General features: G+C 40.0%; 1 protein-coding gene across 1 annotated transcript; it reads left to right on the plus strand.

Annotated features, from left to right (window-relative positions):
- The first annotated feature begins 10,160 nt into the window (after positions 1–10,160).
- Positions 10,161–10,912, plus strand: LOC113759820. The gene is made up of 2 exons (XM_027302395.1): positions 10,161–10,463; positions 10,778–10,912. The coding sequence occupies exons 1-2, from the start codon at positions 10,161–10,163 to the stop codon at positions 10,910–10,912; spliced, it is 438 nt and encodes a 145-aa protein (XP_027158196.1).
- Positions 10,913–12,211: the final 1,299 nt, after the last annotated feature.

Raw genomic sequence — 12,211 nt, forward strand, 5'->3', positions numbered from 1 at the left:
ATAAACACGGGTGGTAATACTCGAGTATACCGTTTAGTCGAGGAGATATCACTCCACTCGACAAAGCAAGAGACCCAGGGCTCGTTACCCAATCGACCAAGCCCCTGCCGGCCCGACTAGAGTAACTCGCCACAGGGTGTCTGGAATTCCAGGAAGTGCGCGCATCATAACAAGTATGTCAAGTCAATTGCAACAATAAACAAGTGTATATCATGTAAGGGCAAGTGCGATAAAGTACACTCTTGCCCTAACAATTCACGCATGTGACATGTAATCATATTGGCACGTATCAAGTACAAGTATCAAGTTCAATTCAGTATTTGAAAGCACTCACCAAAAGATATAGTGCTTTTACTGGTCACTTTCAGGTTATACTCCGAGTTCGGAGTCCAAATCTGCGATAAAACTCAATTTGAGAACTTTGAAACATGACTAGAGTTCGAAACTTAGACGTTTCGTTCAATAAGAATCAAGAAATTGAAATTCACTCGGACAGTAGTCATGAAACACTTGCTCGCTTTTTAAACGATAAAGCTTTGTAACATTTATACTTGAAATTGTCATGTGAGTCGAGAGTACAAGGAAAACGTACTTCGAGCAATCATTATTTCATTTCCCAAGGGTACAAGTTTAGTCAAGTCCTAACGTTTAACACTCAAGAAACATAATAGCCAAAGTCCTCGCTAGTTCAAGTGTTAAGTACTTAACCTTCACCCAAGTCGAAAATATAGTATTCTAGCCCTCGAGTAAAAATTCGGGCAGCATGCCCTTTGTGTTTACCTAATTTTCCAGCCATTTAGGCTTCATTGTTTTTCTCAAACACAACCCAACATCATACATATCAGCAATTTATGTCAAGAGCCGTTCCATAGGCTCACAATATCATAATAATAAGGTTCACAACAATAGCAAGTGCAGAAATGCAATCTAGTACAAAACAGATTTGACATATGAATGCGGAAATAACTTATCCGAGGCCACGCTTATCGGATTAAAACGAAACCTGTGCCATTTCGAAGCTAAGACTCAGAGCTACAACATTCATGAAGGTCACTTAGTCCATTTCCTAATGTAACTTAGTCAAATTCTCAAATTACTAAACCAGAAACCAATTCGCCGGCTGTTTAACCGCAGAACACTGTAATGGACATAACTCAGTGTACACAAGTCCGAATCAGGTTTTCTTAGAGGCATTTTAAAGCTACTTCAGAACACTACAACTTTCATGTTTTGGACCAGAGCTAAATCAGAATGGATCCTGGTCAAAAATCGTGATAAACTGGACTTAACTGATGAAACGGACTGCTGGGAAATACTTAAAATAGTAGGGGTATTTTGGACTTTTCACGTCCTACGTTGCTCCGATTGAGCTGAAATTTTGTAGGCACCTATAAAATGCCATTCTATACAACTTTTCTTCTTTGAGCCAAGGCCAAATCGGCCTCTAACACACAGATACAAATTCGGACAGAAAGGAAGCAAGAATTTCCAGAAATCTGGAATTTTTTGTTTCTAGTGGAACTTTCCTTAATTTCTCACTTCAAACACTACCAAAACCTCTCTCATAATCTTAATTCAACATATAAGCATCATACAATAAATTTGGGCAGAATTCCCACAAGCCCTAGTTCATCAAATAAATTGGGGAAAAACCTCTAAAACATGCTAATCATCCATGATTCCACCACTATAATCAAACTACTAAACTTAATTTAACAAAATTGAAAGCAAAACTTAGAGAGACAAGCTCTCTTACCTTGAATGGAGGTCACAAAGAGTAGCCCAAGCTTCCTTCTTCCAAAAACTTACCACAAATCACCACCTAGTCACTCAAGAACAAGTTTAATCGGTTTACTTTGTTTATTTTCTCACTAAGTTGTTGGATTTGAAGATGAAATGAAGAAATTTCTCTCTTGTTCTTCCCCTCTCTCTCTCTCGGCTCCTTGGCAGAAATATGAAGAGAAATGGAGCTTAGTTGCCTTATAATAAAGCAAGAGGATTAGGACTAATGGTGTCCACAAATTGAGCAACACTTGGACTAATCTTGGCCACAAAATTTTTCTCTTTCTTCCCTTGCCTTTGAGCCACAATTTTCGGTCAACCTTGCTGTAATTTAAGAAGATATTATGTACAAAAGTCAACAAACTTGTTGGGTAAGAAAAATGGTGGTCAAGCAGTGCGTTCAATCGGTAATGCGCGGGACCCGCCGGATCGCGCCGTTTTTCTTAAAAACTCACGTACTAGGTTTTTCACTTCCCATTCACAAACCTTATATCATTGCCACTAGTCACATCTTATTTCTCACTTAAAAGTCACTTTTAATCCCCAAATTAATTCTTACTCTGTACCGAAAATTCATCCGGCGGAAAATCGCGAAAACCCTAATTTTGCTCCAAACTTAAAACTGAAGCGTAAAACCCTATTTTCTAGGTCTATTTACTCTTAGTGTGAAATATTTGGGTGATGGCCTTTGATAAATACTAATTTTCAAATAAAAGGGTATTTTTGAGGAAAAATACGAGGAATTTACGAGTCCTCACACACTCTCTCTCTTGTTTCTAAGGTGAGTTGTGAAGAACCACCCTCCTCCCTTAATTGATGCTTAAATCATGATTAGTGGTAGTATGAGATGCAATATTATGGATTATTTCTTGATTTGTGGTTGAAGTGATGAAGTTTTATTATTTTCGGGGATTTTTCTGTTTTAATATAAGCATGGTTGTGTGGCTATCTATGATGATTGGAAATAGTATATAATGCTTCTAGAAGGTGGAAAAAGTGGACAATTGCAATCAATTTCTGTTTTGGAAGAAATTTCAGAAAATTAGGTTTTGTGAAGGAACATTCTGCCCGAATTTTTAGTTCCTAGTTAGAGGCCGAATTGGCCTTGGATTAAAACATAAAAGTTGTAGGTAACGACATTGTAGAGATGCCTACAAAATTTCAGGTCAATCGGAGCAGCGTAGAGTGAGAAAAGTCGAAATTACTATTGCTGTTCTGGTTTTACCCGAATGTAAGAATTGCGCCTGTAATTGGTTGTTTTGGCTGGAATTGCTTCCGAATTGGTTGTTGAGGCCTTCTGATGAACTTTATCCCTGTTTCTTAGCTTTCATCTGGTTTTGGAATTTCTGGATTTTGAATTGGAGAACCTGAGTTATGATGTTTCCTCTAGAATGCGTTCTGTGAATCTGTTTTTGTGATTCTGGTATGGTATCTTGCATTTTTGACCTGGTTACACTCGAAACGGGGTTGAGTGACCTTCTGTAATGTTGTAGCCCTATCTCTTAGCTTCGAAACAGTGGGTCTTGCACCTTCATCCGATAATCGTACTGCCTTTGGAACCATTACCGCAAAATGAGGACAAAAATTATTTTTTTTCAGGGCTAAAGCTAAATCATTTCCGGATTTTTCTGGTTTCCTCTATTGTTTGTGTATGCTTAGGGAACCCTGTTTTGGTAGTATGTAGAATTGGTTTATGACTTGTAATCGAGTCTTATTGTGTTTATTTGAATAGTTTAGGGCTTGACTTTCATATCCGGTCATTTCCTAACTAAATTTTGTACTTGAATGCCATTAAGCCTAGTGAACGGCTTTTGGGAATGAGATTATTTTTGTACGAGATGTTGGGACTGATTTGAGGAAATAATGAAGCCATGATGGATGGAAATTAGGTAAACACAAGGGATATGCTGCCAAAATTTTACTTGAAGGCTAGTTGGATTTACTTGTGATTTGAGCGAAGGACTTTTGGGTTGTTTGAGCCTAGGTCTTTATTTTACCTTTTCGTTTCCAAAAATTCATGTTTTGCACCCTTGCTTTAATCATTATTTGGCGAGGCATACGACTGGTAGTCGAGACTCACATGTGCATTCTGTATACTCGATTTTGAAAGTGGAACCTTCAATTGTTTTCTTTGGATTATCTTAGGGTTTCTTGGTGATTAAAGCTCTCTTTTGGGAGGTATCTGTACTGACCCCGGTGAGTGTTCCACTACCTGCTACCCGTTATGTGAAATATCTGAATATCTGAATACTTGATTTATGACTGTTGGAGCCAAATACTGTTTTGATAAAAGGGAGGCGATGGTGTACTTTATCACACTCGTTCTCTGGTCTGTTCATATGCCAATTTTGAACGCGTATCTGAATTTGCTATCTGTATCTGTTATCTGTATCTGGATCTGTATCTGTTCTGACGTCGTTTGGAAGCTTGTGTCCAACGACCTTTCTGTGACCTCTGAGCTCAACACCTGTGGCCAGTTACTCGAGTCGGGCCGGCAAGGGCCTGGTCGATTAGATAACGAACCACGGTAGTCTGTTTTGGGATCTTTGGGTATTGAGACCCTTGATTCCGGGTATACTCGAGTATTATCATTTCTGATCTGATTGGATTTCGGGCCCGGTGGGGTATGTGAGGTGGAAGGAATCGAAGAAAGTGGAGTCTACGGTATTGGTTACTCCTTTAGCGTTGACGGAGTGTCAACTATTATTTCGATCAAGCTTCGATGATGCTAATGGGAATTTGGCTCCTGAGAGCCACTTGTATCCTTCTGATTTGAATCATTGGTTCATTTACTTTACATCTGGCATGTGTGCCTGATTTGTTAAATGTGAAATGCCATGATTTTACTGCTATATGTCTGGTACCTCATTGAGCGCAAGCTCACACCTTTCTGTTCCTTTTTGTTTTCCTTACAGGAAAATAAATACTTTTGGACTGGATTTGACAATTGGTTGCCAAATTGAGCTAGTTGAACATATCTTTTGTATAGCTCATGTATTGAAACCCTAAATGTACTTTTGGGACCGTTTTCCTTTTGATTTGGCCAACCAGACATGTATCCACTTTTGAATACTTTTGTATGCCACTTTGGCTTGTAAATGCTAAGTTTCAAGATGTGAATGTTTGCTTGATATTTGGTTGGGTTCTAACGGGTCAGTTACTATTCATAGCCGACTTCGGTTTCATTTTTTTTTTATTTTAACATTTTGATTTGTTTACCCGCGTTGGTAAGCTCTGGAATGTATTAGCTCGTTCTATACCGAACCGTTAGTTGTAACAGCCCCACTTTCCCTCTAAGGCGAACCAAAGGGGTTAGCGGGCTGCCTGCGCAGCTCTCGCCAGGACTACGGATCAGTTCACGTCGATCTAATACGTTCCGGAACATACCCACGCGCGTAAACAAGTCAAAATCACAAAATAAAAAAAAAAATGAAAATCGAAGCCGATGATGAACCGTACCGGCCATGTCCGAATCCGGATACTAGGCCGGGAGTAGCCAAATTTTTCTTTTGCCGTTTGAAATACAAGTTAATCAGAAATCCAACCAAATGTCAACCAAACATATATACATTTAAATGTAACATTTACAAGCCAAAAGCCAAAGCGGCATATCAAAACGATTCATCATGGATATACATGTTCGTTTTGCCAATCAAAAGAAATTGAACCCAATACACATTAGGGTTTCATTCAAAGAGCTATTAAAAAAAAACATTTACAGGAGCTCAACTTGACAACCAACTAACACAACCTTTTCCAAAAGTGGTAATTTCCTGTAAGGAAAACAAATGGAACGGAATGAGCTTAAGCCCAGTGAGTTACTACCACATAAGCAACAAAGAGCATATAGCACAACCTTTCATTTCAAGTGCACAATTAAAGAATAAAACAAGTCGGCAAAAGGATACGGACGGCTCTCAAGAGCCCATTTCCACGCTTACATTCTTGATCCAATCTCATTGACTCTCCGTCAACGTTTATGAGTACCAACCGTAGAACCCACTTCACTCCCATCCCTTCCACCAAACATACCCCAACTGGGCCCGCACTCCAATCAGTAGCTTTTGGTAATACTCGAGTTTACCGGAATCAAGAGTCTCATTACTACAAGATTCCCCAGTACAGTCCCCGTGGCATGTCAATTTTCACGACCAAGCCCTCGCCGGCTCGATTCAATTGACTACCAACGGGGTTGAGCTCAGTAGTACAGTAAGGCCGTTGGATACTCGTCCAAACGACACCAAATCAGTTTTTCATGAAGTGAATTCAATATCTCATATAGCAAGTGCAGTATATCAGTGAAGCGGTAAACAGTCATTAACGGTATCACAAGGGGTGAGGGCGGTCAAGTACACCCTCACCTCAATCAATTCCAATAGCCAAATAAGCCTTCAAGGCATCAAAATCACATATAGCAAAGCCACATTGTAACATTCAAGTGAGTAGTATACTCACTTATCAATTAAGTGTTGTTTCATGCACTTCCGTCAAGAGAATGTCGTGAACCACCGTCACGCCCTAGAACACGTAAACAAGTACAATGAGACTCGATAACGAGTCATAAAGCCATGCCAATCACAACCCCAATAGGGTTTCATATGCATATATAGGCATGATAGCAAACCAGAAAATCAGGAAATGTAACTCATTTGGCCTTAACAACAAAAACAGTTTTGGCCTCATTATGCGGTAATGGCACAAATTGCGTTACGCTTATCGGATGAGGGTGTAAGACCCACCATCTCGAAGCTAAAAGACAGGGCTACAACAATGTAGAAGGCCACTCAGTCCAAATCCTAGCACAACTAGGTCAAATATGCAGAATACCAAACCAGAACCGTAATTGCAGCTTTACAAATCACACTATGCTGTAATCAGTACAACTCAGTCTATACAGGTCCAAATGCATTGATTCCAAAGGCATGAGGTAGCTAAGATATCAAGTTACATTTCATCAGAAGACACCAACATCCAAATCCAAAACAATTCCAGTCAACACAGACGATTACAAGCGCAGTTCGCACATTCTGATCAACCCAGAACAGCAACGGTAAAATAGACATATCTCACTCTACACTACTTCAAATGACCTGAAATTTTACAGGAACCTCAAACACATCAATACCTACAACTTTCATGTTTTAAGTAAAGGCCAATTAGGCCTCTAACCATATGATCCAAAACCGGACAGAAAAAGGGGGTTATGAAACCCTAACTTCCCCAAATTCCTTCCAAACCCAAAATTGGTTGCAATTTCCTATCATTTACATCCACTAGAGTCATAACCCCTCATTACCAACCATCATAAATAACCACAATCTCATGATCACATTAAACCAGAAAATTCATCAATAAAATAAAAACTTCACCATATCATCCAAAAGCAAGAAATAAATCACAAATTTCAACACTTTAGCCACCACTAGGCACAAATTAAACATCATTAAGTGTAGGAGGATATTCAATCACCACTTACCAAGTAAACAAGAGAGAGGGAGTTGTAGAACACCTTAGCTTCCTTAAAAACTTCACCAAACAACTTACTAGCACCTAATGGAGGGATTTTATGGAGTAGAAACTAGTTTAGGCAATTGGTTTTGGAAGATTGAACTAAATGGAAGCTAAAATGGTGAAGAGTTTCTTTCTTCTTTGCTCAAGAGAGAACCGGCCATGGAGGAGAAGAAAAGAGTGAATTTTATTGATTTTTTGAGATATTTAACTTAATGGGAAAAAGTCAAAAAAGTGAATAGTGTCCCATAAAGTCCAACCAAAGACATAGTGACACTTGGCACTTCATAAATGCATTTCTATCCTTTTGTTACCTCTCACATCAATCACTTCACCTCCTCTACTTATCTCTTAACACCCGATAAATTTTACACAGTATCCGAAACTTAACCTTTTTGGCCGAATTTTTTCGAACTTTTCGCACTAGTGGGGCCCACGTCCATTATATATCCGTAATTTTTCAAAAACTACCCAATGCTAGAAAAATCATCTAAAAACTATAATAACGCATAAAATCCACCAAGAAAATTTTCCTAAGCCAGAAAATGCAGAAAACATGCCATTAAAGGGGAAAAACCCTAGGAAAAACATTAAGGGAAAATACGGGTTCTCACATTAGTCCTGGCGAGAGCTGGGCAGGCAGTTCGCTAACCCCTTTGGTTCGCCTTAGGTGAAGGTGGGGCTGTCACATTGTTCTTGTCTTGTTTTGAGCCTACGGAATGGCTATTGAAATGAAATTGTGTTATGGATAACCTTGGGTTTGATTGAGTAAGGATGAAGCCATAAATGGCTGGAAAATAGGAAAATACAAAAGGCATGCTGCCCAAATTTTCGCTCGAGGACTAAGTTTCTATTTGAACTGGTATACTTACGTTTGGTCTATGAAACCCTAATTATTTTGTCTACGGGTCTAAATGTCCTCGTTTCACTCTAAAATCTTTTATTACGATCTACTCATCAATTGGCGAGTTTCTTTGATTGCACCTAATTGTTGTGCTAGATGATCTGTAATATTCTTTCTCGTTAATTTTAGTTTTTCTCGGTGACTGAGGATAATATCCGGAAGGATATTTTACCCGTTGTTTTGCGTACATAGGTGAGTGTTTCTTGTTTGTTATATTCTCCATGACTTCATGACTTGTTGTTGTTGTTTGATGATGTGTTAAGTGTTTTCAATGATTTCCAAAACGCATTTTCTAGGAGAGCGTGTACTTTATCGCGCTCGACCTAAATGAAATGTGAAATTTTCAAAGATTTAACGATTGAAACATTAGTTGCGCATGATGTAAGCCTTTTGGCTGAATTGGGCCCTGCCCTTCGTTACCGATCGACTCGAGCCAGAAGCGGACTCGGTCGGGCGATATGGTGACCCTGGGTGAATTTGGTATACTCGAGTGTTACCTTGTAGTCCGGACATGTCCGGATGGGTGGAGTCCGGCCAACGTCCGGATGGGTGGAGTCCGGTTAACGTCCGGAAGGGGATGAATGAACGAACGAAGGCACGAGGGTTTTACTTCTCAAAAACGAAATTTTCAAATAATTGGAGGAATAAGGGAAAATGTCAGGGGAACGAACGAACGAACGAATAGCTCCATGTGAGCTCGTATCCTTTTAATGAATGTGTTACTATCACTTTCCATTGTAAATGTTTCTTGAATTATTGATACTCCATGTTTAATGTCTTGAATTGATTGTTTGATTATGTGTTCGGAACCTCACTGAGCTTTTAGCTCACCCCTTTAGTTTTGTTTTCCTTAATAGGGGACGGCGAGCAGGATGAGAGCATAGACTAGCCAGTCTAGTTCTTTTGTTTCTTTTGTAGTGGTTCTCGCCTAGTGCTTGGCACGGGCTGGACGTATGAAGAATGGAGAACCTTTGTATATTCGATCTTTATACTTCCTTTTGGAGATGGCAAAGTATATAAGATCCGCTTTAAGTTTTGGATCGTTGCCCTATTTATTCTCGTGATTTATTCCAATTTTAAGTGAGGACTATGGTGAACGACTGAGTCCCGGCGAGAGCTGGACAGGCGACCCGCCGAACCCTTTGGTTCACCTTAGGGGGAGGTGGGGCCGTCACATGGACTCGAGCCGGTATGGGCTTGGTCGGGCTCCTTGGTGAGCCATGAGAAAATAAAAGCTTGACCTATTAAGAGGTCTTGCTTGGCATACTCGAGCAGTAAGGTGAAAGGGGACATGATAAGTGAAGTTCTACGGACTAAACCTACCCGATTGACGAAGTGTCAACTCGTGGAGGTTTGTGATCGCGCAAGTGGAAAATAGCTCCTGAGAGCTCCTATATCCTTGAATTGTTTCTGTTTACTTTTCTCTCTCCAATTGTTATTTATTGAAATATTATTGCTCTATGTGTTATATTGGGATTGTTACTTGAACAACATGCCTGCATGTGTGTTCTTGGCCTCACGAGCGTTTCGCTCGCCCTGTAGTTTTGTGAACTTGATGTAAGGATTGGATACTTGATGTATTTTGGAATCCGTGATGTAAGTTTGAATGTTATTTATGGGAGTGACCTCCCTTTCTTACTTATATCATCATGATGGCTGGTATTTCATTAAGTTCAAACGGGATTTGTCTTGAGTCCTGGCAAGAGTTGGGCAGGCATCCCGCGGATACCCTTTGGTTCGCCTTAGGAAGAAGTGGGGGCGTCACAGTTGGTACAGAGCACTAGGTTAGAGATCTATTTGGGAGTTATACTAGAAACCTTATCTTTAGGACTTGAGATAGAATGACTAAGTCATACTTCAAGTGATACTTGGGCAAGCTAGTGACTAAGTTAGGCATGCCGTAAGTGACATCCGTGCGAGTTAGCGATTAAGTTTCTAACCCGAAAAGTGTAATTGTTTTGCAGGGATGGAAAATGGAAACGGGACTCCGGCAGCTAATGCGAATGGCCATGCTAATGGTCATGTAGAGCCTCCTAGGCCTATTTACTACCGAGCTCTAGGTGGGGGAGCTCATGTACGCTACTCGCCTGCTAATAGGTACCCTCGATGTTCGTGTAGGTCGACCTTTGCCTATCCGAACCACCTTATGCTAACCTTGGACGATGAGCGTCGTCAGTTAATGAACGCCAACTTAGATTTACAAGCGGAGGTGGACGAGTTGAGACAGATGGTTAGTTCTCAGGGCGAGAGGATCACTGAGCTTGAGGAGGTAGTGGAGGGCGAGATGGGGTAGTTGGACGATGTATCTTGTATAGGTGTTAGGGCCGTGTTACTACAAGAAGGGAAGCCGCTCGCTTACTTTAGTGAAAATCTCAATGGGGCATCGTTAAACTACTCTACCTATGACAAGGAACTCTATGCTTTGGTAAGGGCCTTGCAAACCTGGCAACACTATCTAAGGCCTAAAGGTTTGTGCTACATACAGACCACAAGTCGCTTAAGCACCTCAAGTCCCAAAATAAATTAAGCAAGCGACACGCTCGATGGGTGGCCTTTATTGATAGTTTTCCATTCGTGATCAAGTATAAGGCCGGGAAGAGCAATGTGGTTGCCGATGCACTCTCTCGAAGGTATAATCTCATTACCACCCTTGATGCTAAACTTCTTGGTTTCGAGTTGATTAAAAATGCTTACACTAATGATCTAGACTTTGTGTGATGCCCCCACTTCTCCCTAAGGCGAACCAAAGGGTATCCACGGGACGCTTGTCCAGCTTTCGCCAGGACTCACTACAATCCACAATTCAAAAGCTCAAAATACTGCGAATAACTTCAATATATATTCAAAGTACTCCAAAGTATTGCATGCTTACAATTAGTTAGCTTTCAAGCTTGATACAACCCAAAAGAATATTTACCATAGCCATCTGCTGTAATACAACTTAAAGTTTTCCCCAAAAGAAAACAATCTAACACTATTCACGAGCACTCTTGGTCTCGAACCCTGTTAAGGAAAACAAAAATATGGAATGAGCCACACAACCCAGTGAAGTTCCAAGACACTCTAGCAGTTCTAATAAATCAAGTAATTTGATCATACTCGATGTATGATTTAAGGTTGTATATTGGCACATTAACATGAGACAGTTATCATTGTACGAGTAATTTGAGCATAACATAAGCATGATTCAAGGTTGCATCTTGGCATATTAGCATGATACAGTTATCAGTGTGCAAAAATAAACACACATTGAAGGATACGGTGTTCCAGTGGAACCATTTCGATCAACTTCACCTTATAGTTCCAGTGATCCCCTCGGTTGTCTGGCCATCACCTTATCCCTCCAGTGGTAATACTCGAGTATATCGAATTGGTGTCCCAGGGTTCCAACCTACCCGATCGAGCCTAGTCCTGGCTCGAGTAAGTTAGTAACTAAGGGCAGGGCCCAGTTCAGCTTAGATCTTACAACATGCACAAGTAATCAAGTAAATTAGTGAACGGTAAAAATTTATCCTTTTAGTAGGTCGAGTGAGATAAAGTACACACTCACCTTAAAACGGTGGTCAATTTCATGTGAACATGTAATTTACGATAATCAAGTAATCAAGTAGTCAAGTAATCAAGTAATTAGATAATCAAGTAAATCGGTAAACAGTGAACGTTAAACGGTAAACGGTAAATAATCTCGGTTAACGGTAAGAATTCATCATTTTCGTAGGTCGCCCATTGGCCGTTCCCTAATTTTACCATTTAAGAGTAGAGGAGATTCACTCCAATCGACTTATGCAGTCATAGCATAATCAATCATTGAAACACTTCATGTAAATATGCATTTCAAGTATTTCACATCGAGTAATTCAAGTACATTTTACTTAAGTGAGAACGAGTGCAGTAATATACACACTCGACTCAAAATGATGGAAAAGTCCATAGGAGCAATTATCGATAGTACTTAACAATTAAACACATAATGACCATGAAGTAAACATGTCATAAAACTATTCAAATCACGTACTC

The sequence above is a fragment of the Coffea eugenioides genome, chromosome 2, assembly GCF_003713205.1.
Source record: "Coffea eugenioides isolate CCC68of chromosome 2, Ceug_1.0, whole genome shotgun sequence".
In the NCBI taxonomy this organism is placed as follows: domain Eukaryota; kingdom Viridiplantae; phylum Streptophyta; class Magnoliopsida; order Gentianales; family Rubiaceae; genus Coffea; species Coffea eugenioides.